Source organism: Electrona antarctica (assembly GCF_951216825.1).
Source record: "Electrona antarctica genome assembly, chromosome: 5".
NCBI classification, from domain to species: domain Eukaryota; kingdom Metazoa; phylum Chordata; class Actinopteri; order Myctophiformes; family Myctophidae; genus Electrona; species Electrona antarctica.
The window spans coordinates 19,106,669-19,130,995 of NC_136810.1; the positions used below are offsets into that span (position 1 = coordinate 19,106,669).

At 41.2% G+C, this 24,327-nt stretch overlaps 1 protein-coding gene across 1 annotated transcript; it reads left to right on the forward strand.

The window, feature by feature from the left end:
• Positions 1–884: 884 nt before the first annotated feature.
• Positions 885–23,579, forward strand: LOC306923180 (paired box protein Pax-6-like; the record flags this gene model as incomplete). Its single annotated transcript, XM_079501208.1, has 13 exons — positions 885–1,073; positions 1,958–2,015; positions 3,019–3,072; positions 4,359–4,382; positions 12,678–12,808; positions 13,442–13,657; positions 14,363–14,525; positions 19,600–19,752; positions 20,235–20,317; positions 22,187–22,337; positions 22,612–22,718; positions 23,193–23,325; positions 23,497–23,579. 13 exons carry the CDS (start codon positions 885–887, stop codon positions 23,577–23,579), a joined length of 1,545 nt encoding a protein of 514 aa, XP_079357334.1.
• Positions 23,580–24,327: the final 748 nt, after the last annotated feature.

The window sequence follows — 24,327 nt, forward strand, 5'->3', positions numbered from 1 at the left end:
AAAGCCCCTTTAAATAGCTTTATGACGTTTTTCCGGTAAAAAAAAAAGAAATCAGCAACAAAACCTGTTGCTGAATTTGTCTTTTGGCTAAAACTGTCGATAGGCATTAGGCTATAGTATGCATTCTGCTTTCAAGCTGGTCAGTATGCAGGAGTAGAAACATTTCACAGTGGTGTCCATAATATTTGACAACTCTTTATTTATTTTGTGTCCCTCATCTGTGTCTGAAGACGACAGTAAGGGTAGAAACCAAAAAATGTGGGGAGGAAGGTAGAAGTAGGAGAATTTATACTTTGTTGCACACCCCTTTGGACAAATGTTATTTAACGAAACATTATTTCAACTGAAAAAAATACACTTTTCAGTTGAAAATGTGTAATTTCCTGTCGAGCAACAAAGTATAAATCAGTTTTTCTTAGCATGAGTTCCCTGCAATGGGTTGACATCAACTCTATTGTCTGACTTTGCTCACGTTTCTGCTGTAAATTAACCATCACAAACAAAAATGGGACCATGGACTCAAAAGCGGTGTGTGTGTGTGTGTGTGTGTGTGTGTGTGTGTGTGTGTGTGTGTGTGTGTGTGTGTGTGTGTGTGTGTGTGTGTGTGTGTGTGTGTGTGCGCGTATGTGCGTGCGTGCGTGCGCCCCAAAATGGATGCCATGAGCTGTGAAGGAGCCCAAATGTTTGAGATTTTGTGGCTAAAGTTCTATAGCCAGCTGAGTCATTCAATCTTTCGGGTATAGCACGTCACATTGCCCTCAAGTGGAGACCATCTCCTGATTAACCAAACGCAATTGAGGATGCTTCTCCAGTATAGCAACTGAGAATGCTCAACACCTCAAAGCAGTTCTCGATAGATCTGTAATTGGAAGCATGCCCACGTTATGTTCATCCCAGTCAAATGCGGCTCCACCTCCTCTCATTCCCAGTACCGGGCCGGCCTAGTGTGGTCTGCACTCCGCACTGCTGAGCTGGGGTCATTTGCCGTCGATTGCCCTCTATCAAGGCGCTGGCATGACACAGGATTGTCACTGACCCTGCCCACCCAAGCAGCCATTCCCTTCCAAAACCAGGTCTAAGACCTCAGCTTCTTCAATACTCATGCTTGATAAGCCTAATTTATACTTGCGCATGTTGCTCACTGAAAATCACAGATTTTCAAGCTGACAATGAAAGGCTATCAAGTATAAACTAAACAAAGTAAAATTTGGGCTTTAGGCTTATTTAGACAGCAATCATGATCACTCCTAAACTGTCTAACTCTTGTCATATTTACTATGGTGTTACCATAACATTCTCATGACACACAGGAGGACCAAGACATTGTTGACTTGACACCGTAGCACATCTCACATCCCATAATGTTCACATACACCTATACCTGCTTCTTGTACCATGCAACATGTGAGTGCATTCTCTTGTTATGGAGTCATTCTAATGCTGAATGAGCATGGTAGATCAAAACTGTTATGGGAGAGTGTTGTGGTACTGTGTAAAGAGGTGAATAACAAGACTACAATTTTGTTTAGGAACAAAAATTATGAATGTGGTGTTCGATTTCTAAGAGCCGTAAATCAATGGCCAGTTGCAATGTTGTGGAGCTGTAATGGTTGAGTTAACTGTGTAACTACTGTCACCGCGCTACTGTTAAGGGGTTGTAGAGGGATGTTGGGCCTTGCTGTGCGCTCAGCGGGGTTGCACTAGACAGCACTACAGACGCCATTGTTGTCATTTCTGTGCACCCCATCCCCAAACATGCACACTCACACACTCACACACGCACACACACACACACACTCACACACTTTTGTCACAACACTCTTTCTCTTTTTCCCCCTGTCCTCCATTTCCCCCCTCTACGCCACACACTTAACTGCCCAAACTTACAGAGCCCCGCCTCCCTCTCTTTCGCTTTCCCTCTCTCAGTCTGTCCTCTGCCTTTCTTTTTCCTGGCCAGCCAAGCGTGGCAGACAGCGTGTGGCAGGGAGAGATTACCAACAGAAAGCTTCAGTCGGGTTAGACTCTTCTGTCTCCTCAGTGTTGAAATCTGCATGGGCAAAGTTGAGAAACAAGCTGCATGCTGGCTGAGAAGCACATTGACAATGTCCAAACACAGGAGTCTCATTCATCCTCTCAGAGTTGCTCTTCTCTCTTTGACAGTCATCTGAACTTTGGGTTGTATCCAACTGGATTATTATTATTATTTTATGAGGCTCCCCCCCCCCCCTCCCAACCCTAAAATCCACCGTTTATGTGTGAACTTAGTTTTATAATGAATGCATTAATCGCCTTTCACCTTAATGAAACAGTCAACTGTAATCGTTATGAGCGTACAGATAACTAAGTCGGTCTAAGATTTCAGCTTTTTGGGTGGGAACCCCTTTTGGTGATTTAACTAAGCATTATGTTATACTTTAGCTATTGAAAAATAGCAGATCTACAATCTCATAGCGCGCCACCAAGTGGCGCGCTACGAGCTTGTAGGTCTGCTATTTTTGAAAATGCGGCACACATCTTTGATTATATATTCTTTCAGAAGACTTTTTTTTTATTTCGACGTCAGGCCTAAATGGGTTAAATAAAAGTTCTGTAAACCAAGGGATTTTACTGTGAAGATCTTGAAAACGAAACAGCGTTATGAGTTAAAGCTCTGCATAGAAAAGACAAATGCATTGTCAGACTTGGTGGTACAATGCCAAGTTGCTATCCTGTGATTGGTTCATATGCTGATTTATGCTAATATCCATAAAGTTATGCATGGCTTTCAGTCACACTTTGCAAACTGCTAAATGCTGGCAGAAAGTTCCTCTCCCCCCCGTTAGAAATATGATTCTACAGATTCCGCCTTCAAAACATTTTAAGTTTGTCTTCCAGTGATAGGTTTATACGTCAAAACCAAAGCTTCTTATGAGGAGCTAGACTTGGCTGTATGTCTTCTTCATCTCAGAATGGTGTTGTGTTTGTCTCTTTTCTATATATAATGTACTAACACATGTTTTAATTTCTCTGTTAAAACAGATTACAGTAGCCGGTCCAGCTGGGAGACTGGTGTGGCCTCCATGATGCAAAACAGTAAGTCACAAATCTATAATATTATTGGTATAGTAACTATTTGATATATTACCATCATTCCATTCTACATATATTTCAATTGTATTCAAAGAGAATTATGTATAATATCTATCTATCTATCTATCTATCTATCTATCTATCTATCTATCTATCTATCTATCTATCTATCTATCTATCTATCTACATGTATGTAGGCTATTAGCCAATGTAGCTGTGGAAAAAAGTATTTACAACATTTTACAATTAATGCTCATACACTTCGAGGAAATATTTTCACATTTGTACACAACCCATGAATGATTACAATTCAACATGAAACCAGACAGTCAGCCAGTTGTCCATCATCATGAGCTAAACATCTCAGAGATGCAGAGACAGGGCTAAATAGCTGAGGTATGTTTGGAAGGACAGCAAATGATACTGATGATACCATATAAAACACATAATTAAGACGGATCATTTTCTCTATCACAGTTATTCTAAAATAGCATGTCGCTAGAAAATATGAAGCAGCAAAACATGACATACAAAAGAAGGAGAGAGTGTATGGATGACAGAGACAGGTGGGCGGTTGTAAATGTTTTCCACCTGAGTCGATATAATGAATAATAGCAGATGGGTGTCTCGTCTGTAGTGCAGTCAGTTCATCCGATCTGCTCTTTTATAGTTGACTGTACTGTCTGCCTAGGATAATACAATATCTGTTTAAAAAAAAAAAAAAAGCTCAGCGTAGTGTATAGAGCCGTTAGTTCACCTCATTGACACTGTATAGGTGCCCTTGGGCAAGGCACCTACAACCCGAAAAGACTCCTAGTGACACTACATGCAGCCTTAACACTCATTCACCATCTCTCCGCCTTTGCATGTGTTTCAGGCCTATCTGTTTAAAGAAACTGAGTTACAACTGACTTTACCTATGGGTATTAATAAAGGTTCAATTATTAATAGGTATATAGGTATTATTATTATTATTATTATTATTACCCATATTATTGTACAAACTTGAGCCCAAATTTGAGTCTATAAGTTATGAATTCATGTATTTTACAGAAAATATCACTGTGGTAATAATTTAGCTTAGAAAGGGAAAAAAAACATATCTGTCAGAGACACTTTCTGAATATATGCATCTTCTCAACAGAGCATTTTGTTGCGTCCTTTAAAAGGCATACATTACATTACTGCTTTAAAACAAAGAAATGTACAACAACTACACTTATCTATAGATGCTGGTTCAGAATGACAATGAAAAATAAATGATTTAATTTTTCTTACTGCGGGACAAGAGGTGTATGCCGTCTGTAACGAAGGTGTGTGAGACACTTCTTCCTCTTTCTCTCATACATTATGTCTGTCTCTCTCTATATATCTGATGTTGCTTGTCTGAAAGAACTGATCTACAAGCTAACAACACGTCGCATCGCATCTCGTTGTTAACTTTTACATCAGTTCTTAATTTTGGTCAAGCGATGGAGTAAGAATGGATATGATCTCTCTCTTTCCCTTCCCATCATTCTTTTCCTTCCAATACCAACCCCACAATGCACTGCTTCTTACATCTTCTTCCACCCTAGCTTGGATGTATACATTACTGTTTGTTGTGTTTGTTAGGCTACTTTATTATTATAACTTTTCCTTGCATGAAATGTGAGTTTGCATGGAGCTTGTTATTTTGAGTATGCTTAAAAAAAGGCACCCATTGATGGATTGATTGATTGATTGAATATTTTATTGGACAGAAATGCAACAATGAGTACAGTCATACATATCTAAAAGGATAGACACAAAAAAACTCCAGTATACTTATTTCTATTAAGGACACATACGGTAGCAAACTAGGCAACAGAAATTACGGTCAGACGGTCTTAATGAGGAAACGGATGTTCTTCCTCCATAATTCCTAGAGATTTGACTTTGTTTTTGTTGTTTTAATTTTGGGGGTTGACAGTGATGATGTGTTTGCTTACAGAGATGTGATGGCCTGAGCTCATATTGTCACCTTGCTTGGCTTGCAATTCACTTTACAGTCTGTTGATTCAAGAAGTGGATATTTCTTTAAATACGAGGTGTGTGGATGAAAAACCTGTCAACTAACTCCTTTGCTTAAAAAAAAAGAAGCTAAATACTGCAGACTACTATTCAATATTTCTTTTCTGTGTTGTGTCTGCCTGTGTCTGTTCAGTTCTCTTTCACTCTCTAAAAATATATGAATAGGTCTAAGTGTTGACCAATATCCTCCAAATCCAGTACTATTAAATAGTACTATATATTAATTGTGAACAGTATGTGCTTGACCGATATACTATATGCATATGTGAGATGATATTTCCTCCTCCTTATGTCTTTGGTGTGCCGGTCAGAAATAATCATTTATTTGACAGGGTAATTAAATAGGTAATTATAACCTGGTTGTGGAAATGGGCTCTGGGTTCTTTTTGAAGGTGCATGTTCCGCTCAGTAACCCTAACATAATATTTCACACACTTGTATGGGGGAGTCTGGGGGTCCCTGAAACTAACACTAACACTAATAATAATAATATATCCCATTCCTCCAGACAACTGTCATTAATTCAATAATAGTACGATGGTCCAGGGTTCGATGGTATCTGCTAGTGAGTCTGCCTAAACCCGCCATGTTGTACATCATGGAAGTTTTAGAACCACATCAAAACCACCTCAAGATACTCGTCTGCTCTTGTCCTGTTCACCAGGCTGTGAGCTCTCATCTCAGGCATGGCTGCCTGGAAGTGAACCTGTGGTGGTGATTCTACAGATCATATATAAAATATAGGATAAGATGTTTGAAGGCTGAAGGAAACCCACTCCCTGAATTGAAAGTTAATTGCTGTTAGTTCTGGTGTGAATGAACTTGATGGTAATTTAAATTGAAGGTTGCTGTGTCTTGCTCTGAGCCGCTCCCAAAGGCCTTTGAATGTGTGTGTGTGTGTGTGTGCGTGGATGCGTGCGTGCGGGCGGGCGTGCGTGCGTGCGTGCGTGCGTGCGTGCGTGCGTGCGTGCGTGCGTGTGTGTGTGCATGCGTGCGCGCGCGTGTGTGTGTGCATGCGTGCGTGCGCGTGTGTGTGTGTGTGTGTATGCGTGCATGTGTGTGTGTATCAACTCCCCTGTGAGAACACTGAGGGACCAAGCCAAATTGACTCCATATGTCTGTCTATTAATTCTCTGTCAATAGAGGAGAAGCCTGGACTTATATACCTCTGGGAAATGGCAGTGTGATTAAGATTTATAGAAGGGGAAATACTCAACCCTAAAACAGAAGCTGAACATGATCTCGGACTGGGAAATGACAGGGTAGAATTTATCCAGGGAAAAGGATCCATCCAAAAGAGAGAGAGAGAAAACATGATTTCATAGACAAAGGGCAAACAATAACCCTTGGGAAGATTCTTCAAACAGAAGTTACATTCGTTATTCGTTTGACCTTTGTTAGCAGATAAAACAAAAGAGCGTCTGCACTTCAAATAAGCCAATAGCTGAGATGTTGAACATGACTGTGTCAGTGATGCGATGCACAGCATAATCCTCAGTGTTAACGCTAGCCTTGCGAGTGTGTAAACGGAACCAAATAACCCACTGTTTCCCAAACAGTGGGTCGGGACCCATTTGTAGGTCGTAGACACATTTTTATGGGTCCCTGTATTGTTTTTCTTTCCTACATTTTGTTTTTAATTATTATTATTTCAACAAATATATATATATATTTCCAAAAAAGCAAAATGTTTCATGAATTAAAAACAAATTCAATGATTTTTCTTCATAATTTCATGAAGAAATTAGACCATTCCAATTAGAGAACAAATGTTTAGTGAACTACTACAAGCTCACAACGCGGTGCGAAGCGACGCAAGTGTATCAAATTGAACCATGCAGCTAAATTGGTTGAATTGGTCCAAATGGACTCATATGGGTCTGCCACAATGCTCTCAGAGTTAACAATGAGGACATTGCTGCATGTGTGGCATCTGTCTCGTGATGTGATGGGGGTGTGTTTGTGGCTGGCAGGTGGTTGTATGATTTATCAAGACCACGTTGAGAGGTTTATGAATGTGCAATATGCTTCCCCCCTGGGCCATTAGCAGACAATGGACAATTGATTTAATATTAATCCCTGCTTTAATCTCTGCAACATCACAGCACAGGGCTTTAGCCTGTAGGTAAAACCACCACCTCTGGATGCTGTGTTAAAAATAATAAAATAAAAAACATAAAAAAATAAATAAAAAAAAAATAAGACCTGCACATGGAAGGAAATATGACATCTCTGGACAGAAATAAATTATTATTATTATTATTAATGATAATAATAATAATATTAACAATAATAATAATAATAATAATACATTAATTAAGTGTCATAATTTAAACTTTTAAAGAACATATCATTTGCGTTTTAATTCAAATAAAATTCAGAGATGTTGTTTTAGCTTTTCTGTTTCTAATTCTGCTTAATGTATGCAGTGATATTTGTAATTATATGACCACATTCAGAATGAATTATGTACATCGTGGATGTAACATTTGTTCCTGCCATGTGCTACAAGAACTAATAACTGTTGACTAAATGACAGTCTCCAGGTGTCTGAACGTAAACATATGCTAATGTTTATGCATTTTATCCAGACAGTAATTTACATAATTGAGATATTGTTTAGTCTTCGTGTTGACAGCAGGTGAGGTATCTTCATAGACTGAGACTGAAGTCTAATTTATGGTACCACGCACCTAAAATAGCAGAAATGTGTACAAGCTCACATCCACGTCACGTCGAAAATAGTCGACCTACAAGTCGACTATTTTCGAAGTGTGACACCTTCGACAAAGTCTTGGGCTTAACTCTAAATAGAGGACATGGAAAATGTCAGTATTTAGATATTTGATATTCATTTTTGCTGCCCCCTTCCTATACAAACCCATTGTAACTTCAACCTCCATTTAAACCATGTTAATTGTCATCGAAAACACCTGTCCTTTTTCCTGGTATCTGATACTGCCCTCCAAATACGTGAGGTGCCTGTGTTTTATTTATTTATTACTTATTTATTTTTAATATATTTTTTATTTCTCAGGCTGCTGCTGCTCATTTTCCCTTTTCTCCCTTTTTAAATAAATGAAACGTATTAGGAGGGCAGTATCATATCAGTCACCAGAAAAAAAGGTTGGGTGTTTTCGATGAATCTAGGTTAAAATGGAGTTTGAAGTTACAATGGGTTTGTTAGGAAGGAGGGGGCAGGGCAGCTAAAATGTATATCAAATATCAAAATACTGGAAAAAAACGTTTTATTTTTATTTTAAGTGAAATATCCCTTTCATTTGACTGAGAAGAGTGGAATGAGAACAAATGGAACCCTTTACAGAGTTCATTTGGTTCCTTCTGAGTTCAATGAACACTATGGACTTTATTGTGCTGTGCTGTATAAGTGTAGGCCATGACAACGGTGTAAGTCCAGAATTCAAAAGTAGTATAGAGCAGGGGTTCTCAACGTTTTTGGCCGGGGACCCCCGGAAATGCTTTGGCAATGTCTCGGGACCCCCGCCCCCCAATATAAATTGACTGCTACAATAACCTTAAACCATTTTGGGCGGGAACCCCTTTTGGTGTTTTAAGCATTGTTATAATTTAGCTATTTAAAAATAGCAGATCTACAAGCTCATAGCGCGCCACCGAGTGGCGCGCTACGAGCTTGTAGGTCTGCTATTTTTGAAAAATCGTGATTTTTTTTTTTAAAAACTAAATCTTTTTTTTTTTTGGAAAATAATTTGGGGACCCCCCAAACTAATTTGGCGACCCCCCGAGGGGTCGCGACCCACGGGTTGAGAACCCCTGGTATAGAGGAAAGGAGATAAGCAGGGATTAAAGGAAATGAAGCAAGGACGTGAGCACACTAAGAGGCCTCTGTATAAACAGCGTTTAGTGTTTGCTGAATTGGCCTCTAGACACACACTGATCCCCAGCTGATCCACATTGGCATCCACACTTTGTTTTACATTCAAAAGTTGAATTAGATGTTTTTACTAGATTTGCCTGTACATGATGCCTACAGTATACCCTTCAAAGGGGTTTGTAAGTAAAGTAAGTAGCCTTGCCGAGCCATGAGGCCCATAGGGCAGGAACCTATCTCCTGTTTCTGTAGCGTGAGGCAGCTTGATGTACAAGTACACCTTCTGGACATGACGCTAGTATGTCGCAGGGACTTACCCCCAATCCAACCCTTGATGCTGAGTGTCAAGCAGGGAGGCACTGGGTCCCATTTTTAGAGTCTTTGGTATGACCCGGCCGGGGATCGAACCCCGACCTCCCAGTCTAACCTAAGACAAGACAACCTAAGACACTCTAACCACAGGGCCACTGAGCTGGTAAAGGGTTTGTGGGGGTTTGTGGTTCACGCTTATTATTTGGTTTGTAGTGGTTAATGTTTGCTTTACATTGGTGGTTCTGGACAACTGCCTATCCAACTGACTCCCTCGGGACACGAATGCCGAGTTTGAAGTCAGTCGGACGGATGGTTCTCAAGATACGCACACATGCATGCATGCAGCGATTTCACGCAGTAATAGAAAGAGATAAAAGACTGGCTCGGTTCCTGTTCTATCCCGGCACATATAGGTGAAACAGGCACTTGGACACACCAGTCTGTTAATGGGGTGTGAGTGATATTTTATTTGGTTAAAAGATTAAGCTCTATTGCAGTCATTGCTATAGAGTAGACTCAGTGTTTGTTCAATATCAGTGTTAGTGTTTCAGTTCGAACTTTGTCTGCTGCTGTTTTTGTATCGTCACTTTCAATTCCACTTTGTATCTTGTATAATAGTAGCTCAGGATGCATGAGTTCTCTCTCCTGATTCTTGGGTGAAATTGGTATTCTGCCAAAATATATAGTAAATGATTAGGCTACCATCAGACTATAGAGCTATTTAACATAGAAATATCACATACAGCACCGTTTATACAGTCTATCACGGCAGTACTGTGATGTTGTCATATTGGGCATTGAGTTTCAGCCCAAACCACCTTTATTGACTTCCTGTGCTAAAGTAATTTAAAAAACTTAAATATTAAAGTAGCCTATAAAACATTTTTTAATAAAAAAAGTATTTAAAAAGTTAACAATACAAAAGAATAAAACACTTCAAAAGGTTGATATCATGTAAAAAGTTTCAGTTTGCTGGGGTTGCAGGATTAGCGCCCACAAAGAGAAAGACAAACAGACAAACCCATTGATAGACGTCTCTGCCTCCTATAGAGTGCAGTGTTGTTTTCGTCGACTAAAACTACGATGAAAAATGTTCGGCGACTACCTTTTTCCACTGACGAAAACTAAATGGAAACTACATGAAAACTAAGCTACGTTGACTAAAACTAAGACTAAATATACTGACGATTTTGTCAACAAATAAAAAGTAGACTAAAATGTTAGGAAGGGACTAGTGGACAATACATCCAGTACAAGCGATTGAGAAAAACTGTAATACGTTATATTACATTACTCATCAATACATCTTAATCGTTTACCCGCCAGGAACATAGGAATTTTAAAACGTAGAATCTTGTAGCCTGCCACAAACGGAAAAGCCGTTTTAACAGCGATGTATTCATTAATGCATGTTTTAATACGATCGTATCGAAATCTACCGTCAGTTAGCTTTGTTATGCTTCTGACACAATGGGCGCGGCCATTTTGAAAATGCGCGCGCATCCACTTACATTGCCGGCTCTGGTTTCAGACGGCTTTATCTCACAGAAGCGACATTGCAGAGGACGCTTTGTCCCAGACAAGCGTTTTCAACGGCCTGTAGCAGGCGCTGTGATACTCGCGGTCCACTTTTTCCACCACCGACCGAGAGAACGAGCACACAGCTTCGTCAACACACACGGAATGGTTTCATAGTAAAATGCGATACGGATATTTGGCTCTTCAAAGTAAGTGTCACGCGTGATTAAACCATGGCAATACGCAATCGAGGGATTAATTAATGGCGGCAGGCTAAGAGTTAGAAGATAAACACACTGTCAAACTAGAAAAAGTGCCCCTCGGGGTACAGGTCTCCACCAGGATAGGAGCGTTTTTGGAAAAATGTAAAGTGGCATTTCTTCCTCGGCATAGTGGGAATGTGCATGAAAGATTTCCCTAAAATTGCACTCTGCGTTCATGATTTGAGGCATTTTGTTAAAAATGGACCCATCTTGCAAACTTTGGAAGACAATTTTATGGAATATGGAGAAGTGGACAGGTGCACTTCTCGAGATGGTGTATACTGATTTGCGTGATGTATGGATCAAATGTGTGCGAGTATATAAATAAATGTGTTTTGCAAAAATCTGCCTCGTGGTGGTGCTATAAGTGGTTGTTATGGAATTGGTGCAGAGGTTCGTCGTTGGCATCCAGGGAGTGTGTGTGCACAGTTTGGCATCGACTAGGCCAACGGTTCTCCATGGTTTTAACAAAACGCCTGATTAATTGTCCGGTGATCTCGATTGGAACATTGGCGTTTTCTAGAGCAAGGATGGCCTCATTTTAGCTCGCTAGCATTGACGCTAATATTTAGCATCTAAAATGGACGTCAAAAACGGACGTGCATCACACTATCCGGGTCAGCAGTCAAGCGCTGGGACTTTCCTCCACCAGGGAGCAGAGAAGGTGTTAACTGGCCCCAACTGTTAACTGTCATTAACCACATAATCTCTCCTACAGTAGGTCTTGCCATATTTAATTCCCACACTATTAATTTTGTCTCGTGCCAGCAACTCTACATCTGACCTGACCTCAAACCTAAAACCCTTAGATCTCCATATATGGATATATGTCAGAACCTGTTCTGACATTCCAATATGTTGCTCCTTCCACATCCATCCTTCCTCTTCGATGTTTCCCTTTTGAGTTATACCTGTCAATTCCAATTTCAAACTATAGACGGGCCTGCCCCAAAGTTATTAGTGCAGCCGCGCCCGGCAGCCGGCGAAAGCTAGAGTTCTCAACAGGCCCGAAAATTAAGGACCGGCCCTACCTGGGCCCTCATCAAACCCTGTACACTCAATACATGCTCCTTATATGGCCAGTACAGAATTCATTCCATGTTGATCTGACCCCCCATGCCAAAGGCCAGAAGGATTGAGATGGTTGTGTAATAGTAACACATCATTATAACATAAGAGATCAGCGTGTGCTACAGTAATTGCCTTGTGGATAGATCTGGAAATGGCTTTCTGTGGTTTGCTGTGGATTTGGTGTTTCTATACTTTTCTACTATTCTCTTCGCTCTCCTCCTCTCTCATGCTTGCTGCAGTCATTCCCAACCTAATTCTGTCGTCATTGCTGATGTCCCCGTCATGATATCTCCCTAATGCTTGAACTGAAATCATTGCAAAACAAATGCAAACATACAAAAAGCACAGCTATTTAAAATAAATGCAAGTGCTGATGAGTGATCCCCAACCCTTTGTGTGTGTGTGTGTGTGTGTGTGTGTGTGTGTGTGTGTGTGTGTGTGTGTGTGTGTGTGTGTGTGTGTGTGTGTGTGTGTGTGTGTGTGTGTGTGTGTGTGTGTGTGTGTGTGTGTGTGTGTGTGCGTGCGTGCGTGCGTGCGTGCAGGTCATAGTGGAGTTAACCAGCTGGGAGGTGTGTTTGTGAATGGCAGACCTCTACCTGATTCTACCAGGCAGAAGATAGTGGAGCTTGCCCATAGTGGGGCTCGACCCTGTGACATATCACGAATATTACAGGTATGTTATCATTATACTCCGTATACAGTACACTGTGTGCTTAAACCTGCCGAAATGCCTGCCTGAATAACTTGCACGGTGAATAACGGCTGACTTTAATAACTTTCAAATCATTATTTACATTACATTTACATCTTTGCATTACTGTTGCATGAAACCTACCTCTTGTATTTATGATGTTCTCCCTGACCCTGTTTTGTTTTTCCCTTTGCTGTTTACAATGACATATATTATGTATATTTCTAACAAATCAAATTGTGTATTTTGTAGTTTCTGCTTACAGTATTACTGACATATACCTTGGCTTGCCATATTACTGTAGAGGCATGTTGAGGTTAATAATGTACTTTATACATGTAATACTCTATTTGATCTACCTTCCTCGCGCCTACAGGCAGGCCGATCATGACTTAAACTGAACCAATTGTTGGCATTATAACGTTTACATGTCTACATTTTGCATATTGCTCTACCGCCCTATTTCTTGTTTTGTAGAGTCCAGCTGACACTAGCGTTCAGCTGCCGGAGAGAGAAAACGTAAGCACCTAAACACCTCCTAACCTTAACATCATTCAACCAAGCAACCAGTCTTGAATAATGTGTGTGATTTGTCTTTTGTGTCTTTATGTCCAGGTCTCGAACGGCTGCGTGAGCAAGATCCTGGGCCGTTATTACGAAACGGGCTCCATCCGCCCACGGGCGATCGGAGGGAGCAAACCCAGGGTGGCGACGCCCGAAGTGGTGGGGAAGATCGCCCAGTACAAGAGAGAGTGTCCGTCCATTTTCGCCTGGGAGATCAGAGATAGGCTCCTGGCAGAGGGAGCCTGTACCAATGATAATATACCTAGTGTAAGTTTCTCTAGTAATAGCCACAAATGTCTGAACTACAATAAAGATGGCGGCACATCTTGTCCAGTCCAGTGACCAGTGCGCCCATCATCAACATCTCAATAGAGCGTCGCAGTCCCGCCCCCTCGAGAGTTGTGAGAAATCATGACAACAAACACAATTTTTCGGGCATAACAAATAATTAGAAAAACAATTTTTGTTGTTTTTCTTCTTAGTAATTATTTGTTCGGCCCAAAATGTTCTGTTTGTTGTCATGATTTGTCACAACTCGAGTTGGCTTTGTCTGTGGCGTAAACGTCTTTAAATAAATACTTTTTGAAAAGTCTATGGAGAAAATGAACAGGGAATTCACTTCTGGGTCTCACGTCGTCATGAAAGGGGGCGGGATTGCGACGCTCTATAGCAACAAATGTCTGAACTACAATAAAGATGGCGGCACATCTTGTCCAGTGCGCCCATCATTTACAACCAGTAGTTGGCAATGACCCTTATACAAGGATCAACATTTCTCAATAGAAATGTAGGTAGACCACCTCCAACCACTGTGGACATCCTAATTATACCGTATTAACATTCTCTACCTTACATACCGCTAAACTTAGCCTATCACTATTCCTTTAAAAAAGACCTGTATTGTAGTTTTATATCACCCAATAACAAACTAAATGGATGGTATGGTTGCATTCACTGTCTCTGTTCCTATAGGTGTCATCAATAAACCGTGTGTTGAGGAACCTGGTCACTGACAAACCGCAGATGGGGACAGTGGGGGCTGATGGGATGTTTGACAAGCTCAGGATGCTCAATGGACAGACCAACTGGGGAGGCCGGTCAGGGTGGTACCCCGGGACGACACTACCCAATTCTGGTAAGAAACTACATACCACTAGTATCACTATTACAATCACTACAACCACTTGCCACGGAGATATTATTGGTCACGCCTTGTGACATCACGCCTCCATATATGGTTGGCCACGCCTTGTGTCATCACACCTCCATATATGGTCACGCCTCGTGACGTCACATCTCGTGACACGTCACGCCACCATATATAGATGGTATATAGATCTCCATATATGGAGCTGACCTGTTCTGACATTCCATGTTGATCTGACCCCCCCATGCCAAAGTGCCAGCGCTCGCCCAGCAGTCTGCCGTCACCCAGGCGGATGTGTGCACGTGCACGCGACCTCAGGGTGTCTTACTAATACTGGTACTAATAGATTAGCTACCGAATTCCTGACATCACTCGTTCATCCCCTGGTTCACAGAAGTAATTTCTCTACTATGGAGCATAACAGTGGGTCATCTTAGAATCATGAAAGAAGTACAAAGACATGCACAATCCAACCCAAACTTGGGCAGGTGCCGAGCGAGTAGTATACAAGGATAAGGAATGAAGACGCTCGCACACTGTGGGCTCCGATCTTAGAATCATCTCATAAGGATTGTGGTCCAAAAATAAACAAACTGTCCCGGCGATATTGTCGGGGGAGGTGGCTTTGTATCGGTTACGATAGTCAGTCACTCATATTTGAGTCTGTTTCTGAAGACAATTGTGCTAATTCGGTGGAAGTAACATTAGCGAGTTTGTCAGTTGATGCTTCATATCCTTATGAGTCACAGCGCCGTGCACATTTGTTTATGTTTCGAACACAGTTCTTATTTGACATTATATTACACAATTCTATGGGAATTTAGACTGTGGGGAGAAAAAAAAGGATGCATAAATGACGTCAGACTACTACCACTATTACTAATAATAGTACCACAATTACAATCACTACTAATACCAGTTACATTATTAACTCTCAGGATTTTACTGTGTACTATACTACAGTATACCTCTACACTACCACTCTTCCAACAGTACAAACATGTATCATTTGACTGTATTTCTCCCAGAAAACAAGACTTTGCTGTGCCATATATTTGGCTCTGGGAGTTTGTGTGTGTGTGTGTGTGTGTGTGTGTGTGTGTGTGTGTGTGTGTGTGTGTGTGCGTGCGTGCGTGCGTGCGTGCGTGCGTTCGTGCGTGCGTGTGTGTGTGTGTGTGCGTGTGTGCGTGCATGTGTGCGTGCATGTGTGCGTGCATGTGTGTGTGTGTGTGTGCGCGCGCTTGCTCGTGTGGGTGTGTGAAAAGGCTGCCTATTGCAGCAGCCATGTGCGGTCTCGTCCCATTTGTCTCCGTTTCCGCCTCACTGAGTGTGACACTAAGCAATGCCTTCATTCTGTTTTCCACAGTCACTGTTGATCTACTGGGGATAATGAATAATTAGGCTAGCACCACAGATGATGTACACTCTATTGAGAGCTCCAGTCAGCCTCGCATCCAATATGATTCTTAAGCTAGATTACCTATTCTAAACTGCCATGCATTCTCATAAAAAAGGTTTTGAATATTATACGGTCCATGGTTTGTTTATACCAAGCAGTGTTGTTTTTGGCAGCAAATTTCTATTTTAGTTTTAGTCATATAGTCTTTGGAATAAAACGTTTTAGTCATTATTTTAGTCACCTGGAATGTTAAAACATTCCAGGTGACAAAAATATGACTAAAACGTGTCTAGTTTCAGTCGACTAGATATCATAAGATTTCAGTCGACTAAATCAACTGTAGCAGTCGACTAAATCTACAGTTGATTTAGTCGACTAAAATGTAATTTGGCGGGCCTTGATGCCGTCGTAATGATTGTTTTTACACTTGCTGAAAATAGCCGATCTACAAGCTTGCAGATCTGCTATTTTCAGCATGCAACCAATTGTAAAATGACTTATACTGGATCTCTTGTCCACTAGTTTTTATTTGTTGACGAAATTGTCAGTATATTTAGCCTTAGTTTTAGTCATCATAGCTTAGTTTTCATTTAGTTTTCATTCAGTTTTCGTCAAGTGAAAAAAGGCAGTTGACGAACATTCTTCATCATAGTATTAGTCGACGAAAACAACACTGATACCAAGACCCCGGGCATATTCTCAAGCATGGATAATATTAACAGTTTGACGCCACATCACGCGGAACCCGCCTTTTAATCAAATATCCTACGCTGCCTGGATTGTTTTATTACCTTTAGATCATACGCTGAAGTATTTTGGCGTTTGATCCGTGAAAATCCGGTCCAGATCCGTTCCTCAGTTTGTTTTTGAACGATCGCACCACCCGCCATCTTGCCAAGCAGAAAGGAGGGGGCTGGGAGGCTGTTGTAGTGAGACAAAACCACCGTCCGCTTGCATTGGACTCAATTTCCCAGAAGCCCTAGCAGCCCAGCATAAGTATCGATTTCAGGTTTCTTCGTCATAACATGAAGCTCTCTCTCCCTGCTCCGCGGCAGAGGCGGACTTTTTTTATTATTATCAATGCGATGCGATTTAGACACATAAAACAAATAGCGGGGATGTCGTATTACGCAGCGGCGCAACACTGGATCAAACAATTCCCCACATGTAACATAGCCTACATGGTTATCTTTACTATTATGGCTTAAATTAATTTACAAGCTGTAACATCCACTATGAGTATAGGCTTATGTGGAGGTTCATATTTCTCATGACGGGAGAGGAACACATGAATAAATCACAGACTGTTGATTGACTGATGAGAAGATCCAAGTGTCCGACAGGAGATCCCATCACTTCAATTTACAGTGTATATTTCTTAGCGTTATGCCAGAGAGGGGTCTTATTTCAAAAAGCTTACTACTTTGACAGTTTGCACATTGTGCAATCAATTGTGAATGTTGTGAATCAATTGATGTGAATTTTCTCAGTTGAGTGGATCAATTGAATTCAAGCAAACATTTGGGACCAATGCACACCCCCATAACAGACCCTTTGTTGAACTCTTGTATGGCATGAAGAGCTGTGTTATTCTGGGGCAGTAGAGTTGAGACCACGATGGTGTGGGAATAACAGGAACTGCAGGAAAGGAGCTCACTGAGTGTTCATATTTTCAGGTCTAAGTAGAGTGGTGGACCAAGTATTATACAACAGGTCGTTTCGAGGAAGCATTTCTTGGGACATTTGTGGTCGTAGTGACAACATCTGTCACACATCTTTCGGAACTCGCCCTGCAGGGCTCGTTCCTGCAGCATCGCAGGCGTGCATTAATGACGTTAAACCACCTCCTCTCGTGTAATATTGCTTAATTCAACCCCACTACTTGAGTCAAGTCAAGTAAAAATACTTCCGGTCGGAAATTACAAGTGACCACAAGTGAATGTTTCTCAGATTTGTACTTGAGTTAAAAGAGTACTTTCTTTTAAGAATACTTTCTTTTAAGAATACTTCCGCCATGCCAAGTTGCCTATCCAGGGCCTGCAAACTTTGGAAGGCAGTCATAGCCAATTGGAATGGAAATCTGACACGTTGATTACATGACTCGAGTAGTAGCAGCAAAAAGTGGGTTTTGAAGAAAACAGAAAATCTTGTTTGGTACAAATGGCCGGGGCCTAATAGGAGGGGATTGGTCACGTTACATGGTCACTGCTGAGTTTGGTTGCCTCCTCCAGGTGGGATTAAAAAAAGCTTTTGGGCTCCTATAATGTCCTATTGGAGTCATGGAGGTGGACCATCTCTGGCACAGTCTCTGCATTATGGATTGTGACAAAGTCAAAGTCGTACGATTAGTCACACACGTTACCGCAGTGAGATTTGTTCTCCGCATTTGACCCATCTCTGAGCCGCAGCGTGCGCGGCACTCGGGAATCATTAGTTGATTTGACCCCCAATCCAACCCATTGATACTGAGTGTCAAGCAGGGAGGCATTGGGTCCCATTTTTACAGTCTTTGGTATATGACCCAGCCAGGGTTTTTTTTATTATGAAGAGTCTGAAGAGTATATTATTAGGGAATCAAGGTATGTTGCAAAACTGCTGACAGTTATGAACATTGAGGAGGATACAGTGAAGCTCATGCTGTTTGACAGCAGGTGGGAGATAGGCACAGGGAACAGGCCTGCAGGTGTATTTGGGAGGACACACTGTACTGAAAAGTCCTGAGAGTCCTGACTCACTCCTATAATGCAGCTCCATGTGGCTGTTAAATTTTGACCCTGTAATGTCATTATACAATTAACCCATTTTGGGTGGGAACCCCTTTTGGTGTTAGCATTATGTTATGCTTTAGCTATTGAAAAATCGAAGAACGACTGACATAGAAACATAGCTTTTTCAGAAAACTGTCAGGATGTAGAAGACATTTTTAGAATCTGAGCGCAGGTCAAAACGGGTTAAGTGCAGGGGGGGGGGGGGGGGGGGGGCTGGGGTTTAGCGCCTAAAATAAATGTTGGGCAAAAATATGGTTTTTGACTCTAATTTCCTTGTTTGGATACGGTTAAGCATTGTAAACCCTGTTTCTAAGTAGGCTATACACATCTCCATGTTTTATAGTGTGTGTCTGTGCATGTTGTGTGCACGTGCACGCAAATGCGCGTGCATGTGTTCACGAATGTGTCTTATTGGGCGTAGCACTACAACACTGATTAAGTATGAATCATGATTGGATCGTGGTTATGGCCTTCAAGCAGGGGAAGTTGCCCTGATGAAGGCAACACATTGTTGTGTTTTGAACTTTGATTAAATCTATTATACCTTCTCTTTTAGTGTCTCAGAAGTCTTTCAATAACTCCAAACTGAAGAGCACTAGAGGGACACCATTTTACACACAAGCAGCACTCCATGCGTTTGTTTCTTGAGAAGTGACTCGTCTTTCTGCTACAGGGCAAAGCAGCTCTCCTCTTCATTCAAGAGGACTTGTCTTCAAAGGCTCTGCAAACACTTAATTTAAACTGGATTCATATTGAAGAGAATGAACAGAAGAGTGGTGCTGTGTAGTGAAGCTTAGATGAGGGTCCTTTAAACAAGCTCTATGCTAATAATGTCTTAGCTTAAACTCTTTTTAATCACCTCTCTCTCTCTCTCTCTCTCTCTCTCTCTCTCTAGATTGTCCTCAGACGGGGGGAGTTGAAAACACCAATTCAGTGAGTTCTAATGGAGAAGATACAGAAGAGACTCAGATGAGACTTCAGCTCAAGAGGAAACTCCAGCGAAACAGAACTTCTTTCACACAGGACCAGATAGAGGCGCTAGAGAAAGGTGAACATTTGTCATGATACATTTGGATCCTGAGTTAGAAGCAATTATAATATTATGATTTGAATGCAGCGTCCTGTGTTATATGCACCACATATATACTGTAAAGCAGAGAAAACTGCATAAATCAAAACTAAAGAATGTTCTGTTTGCCACTGCATTTTTTGAGATATTTTGGGTTCACTCCTTTTGTTACATTTTAATCTCTCATTTCTGTTTTATTTCAGCTATTCTTAACTCTCCATGGATGTAATTTAAAATGATTCTCTATTCTTAATGTTTTGTGAAGGCACAATTGCGTTGAAATTGAAATCTGCAATACAAATAAACTTGCCTTGCCTGAAGCCTAAGATAGCACCACATAAATATATGTGACAGTGACTATTCTATAGTTAGCCATGAGTTCATAATTAAGATAAATTATAACACTGGGTTATTTCTATATCAGTTACATGATATTAAAGTAACATGTGTTTTCGTTTCAGAATTTGAAAGAACTCATTATCCAGATGTCTTTGCCAGAGAACGACTTGCTGCTAAAATAGATCTGCCAGAGGCACGAATACAGGTAGGTTTATTCTATTGCTATCAATGTGCAATCGATCAACTCTATCTTCCAGATTCTGTCATTTTGTTCATCTGGATAAGTATGGGCACACATAATGGGCGTTAATGAACTGGATGGAATGTTGACACATATTGAAACTGAAGCTGTTCAGTTTATAATCAAATTGTAGCCGTTGTAAATAAACATTAGTTATTGTTGTGTCATTAACTCAGAAATTGTACAACAATGAAGCAATCTGTGGAGCCTGGTTTCTATTTAGTGTGCAGGGCTTACATCCACCCACTGTATGCGCTGATTTCCATACACATACATACACGATCCGTATCCTCCCCTCACCGGATGTTGATTTAACAGTGCTAACTAGCAGTGCTGACGGCCGTATGTGAACGATGTATTCAATCATTTACACAAATGCTGTCTATAAAAGCACAAACACTACGTGTGTATCTGTATTAACACTTAACACACGACACACATACAGCTAGCTAGCTAGGCTAGCTACGTAGCTAGCTTCTAGCCTTGGTCTCTCTCTTCCATAAATTCCACTGCTATGCGAGGGGGCCAACTTTACCGAAAATAAATAAAACTACTCCGCTAATCACCGAAACAAAGCCTGTTTTGTGTTGGTGAAAGTCTATTCTCCAGGCTGGGAAGCGTCTCTGTTCCCGAATCCCCATCTTCTCTCTAAAATTCACTATTTTTGTCATGAAATAAAATACCTGACCGGAGACGTTTCCCAGCCCGGAGAATAGACTTTTTCCTAGGTCTAGCAGGCTTTATTTTGGCGAGTAGGTACGTGGTTTTGTTTATTTTCTGTAAAGTATAACCCCTCGCACGACAGGGATATTTTGCCTGTGAGCAGCAGAGGCGTTAGGGCCGATTCATACTCCTATTTTAGAGCCGAATAAAAGTCGGTTCGGCTCTGTAGAGCCTACAATTTGACGTCATTTGAGGTTCGGGGGGGCGGGTACCGTCCTAAAGTCGGCTCTTCGGTGCTACTGAAAATTTCTGACGAGCCGAAATCATTTCGGCACTACAGCGCCGAAACAGCGGTAAAATATGAGTATGAATCGGCCCTTATCCTGCTCTCCCACCGACATCGGGTGTCCATTTATCTCCAGCCGAGAGACACTAAGGGCCGATTCATACTCCTATGTTAGAGCCGAATAAAAGTCGGTTCGGCGCTGTAGAGCCTACAATGTGACGTCATTTGAGGTTCGGGGGGGCGGGTACCGTCCTAAAGTCGGCTCTTCGGTGCTACTGAAAATTTCTAACGAGCCGAAATCATTTCGGCACTACAGCGCCGAAACAGCGGTAAAATAGGATTATGAATCGGCCCTAAGAGTTACTTCCACGGTCCACCGTAGCTATAAATCCCAAATGCTCCTCCATATACTATAGCCATGTTGAAGAATTCTGTGTTTACAAACACACAAGCACGCTATTGGGCGGTGCTCAGAGCGTGAAACCTGAGGACAAAGACATTCCAAAGACCAATCAAAACTACATGCAAATCTCGGAACTGCTCCTCTCCGCCCCCAAAACAGTGTTAAAGTTACCGAAAAAACAAGCCTACTTTGACTTATAAATGTATACATTTAATGAAAACCTTCTTCAACATTCAAACTGTGTTAATATGAAAAAAACGAAAATCACAAAAAAAAAATCGAGTTTATTATCATTTTATGCCTTTTCATTATAGGCGAGATGAGGACCATTTTGCTAGACCTGGTCACAATTGTAGACTGGAAAACAGACAAATGTGCCAGAGCCAATTTCATTAGCGTTGGCACATTTGTGTATTAGTATGGAAATGCCAGACCGGAAAGGTCTCAGAGTTAAATTAACACAGGATTTTGTTGTGTATAGGTGTGGTTTTCCAACAGGCGTGCAAAGTGGAGGAGAGAGGAGAAGTTGAGAAATCAACGACGCCAGGCATCCAACTCCTCAAACCACATTCCCATTAGTAGTAGCTTCAATACAAATGTGTACCAACCTCTACCACAGCCTGCAACACCAGGTACTGTCAACTAGCACGATATATGTATTTCCAATGCACCACAACACATTCTTCATTGAAAATAATGTTTTGTTTTTCAAATGACATGTCGCTCAACACTTTGTCACTTATCACTTATCGTCACAGAAGCATACATCTGATTTTATTATGATCAATTACGTGCAAATGATCAAAACAAGACAAAAGACATGTCAGACTATGGGATATGTCTGAGAAAAGTGACATCTTATGTCATGTTTGTCCCTTCTCTGTCTCTGTCCATCCACCCTGTCAGTTTCCTTCTCGGGGTCCATGTTGGGGAGGACAGAATCAGTTCTGTCCAACAACTACAGCATACCAGCCATACCCAGCTTTAGTATGGCAACTAGCCTGCCTATGCAAGTAAGTCTGAATGAAGTCTGAACGCCCTGCCTACAGTACTAGCACGCTTCCCTTACAGTCAATAACAACTTCAATAGCGATCTGTTGATTCGATTTGGAAACACCAAGTAGAGCTGAAACTGAAATATACCTTAATTCTGGATTTCCATAATCCATACTATTATCCTTTGTACAGTATATGACTGAGATGTTAATGAAATCAATTCCATACAAAATGTCTCGTTAATAGTAAGCCTACAGCACTATAGCCTGGTATATCCAATCTTTCATCCATAATGTTTTTTTTACCATTTGGCTCCTTTGTATAAATGTAGAGTTTAGTTTAGGCTATTAACAGGCACGTTTACCAATTGATTTGTTAATCAACATATAAATAATGTCAGACCTCTTATCGCGAATGCTAACTACTAGCCCTGTGGCGAACCAGAGTACTAGATTAAGGAGTTACTGATATATATTCATTTATATTTTCAGGCATCAAGTCAAAGCTCTTATTCCTGCATGCTGCCTACCAGCCCAACAATAAATGGGAGGAGTTATGACACATACACTCCACCCCATATGCAGCCACACATCAACAGCCAATCAATGACCTCCGCATCAACAGGTACATTAACATCACATCATTCTTACTTGACTTACAGTACAGATATTAAATTAAAAACAAGCAAACATGTAAGTACAGTGTCTATGCAAGCACCTTGTATGTGTCTTGACTCTTGCTAAAAAAGTACTTATTTTTGTGTGATACCCATACTTATTATACTAATTGTTTCAGGTCTGATTTCCCCTGGTGTTTCAGTTCCAGTCCAAGTTCCAGGTGAAGGGGACATGTCACAGTACTGGCCACGGCTACAGTGACGCCAGTAGTGGCCATTTGTTGTAACATCATTCCCACTGTGATGTTATTGGTAGCATTGAGGGTCGAACCTAATTGAGTATATGGGCCATCAACCATTGATACATTCTGAACTCAAACTCCTTCTGTGCTCTTCAAAGAAAAACTGCTTAAATGTAAAGAGGAACATGCCAGACTTGCTGACAGACTGCACAGCGGGAAATAGACAAGCAGGGGCTGAGAAAATGGAGGACGCCGGGCCTCTCACCCAAAACCTGAATGTCTAGACAAAGACTGAGAGACTTTCAAGCCAAATTTTGTAGACATGCAAGGTGGGAACTGAAGAACTATGAACTACTACTTTTCCTTTAGCTGCAACAAGTCACATAAACATCTAAGCAAGACGAAGTTGGACAAGAGGAAAGGCTGTTCGGGGGTCTGTTTCCTCCCTTACCACAGATTCATATTCTGGCTAATGAGGACAATTTTGAACCAGATGGCAAACGTACAGCACTAATCTGTGGTACATTGATTGGGCTGGAGACAATTTAATAGCATTGCCAAATTAGAGGAAGGGCTGGCCTGTGGTTGAACTTGTTACAGTAAGTGGACTAGTTAATGGCTGCCAAAACCCTCTTATTTCCTGAGTGTCCCTTATTTTATTATGATTTGAACCCTTTTCAAGATGTGTCAATAGAACAAGTTGGTCCAAGTGGGATACAGATCATTCCTACCAGCTCACTGCTCACTGTCAGCAGATATTGTATGGGT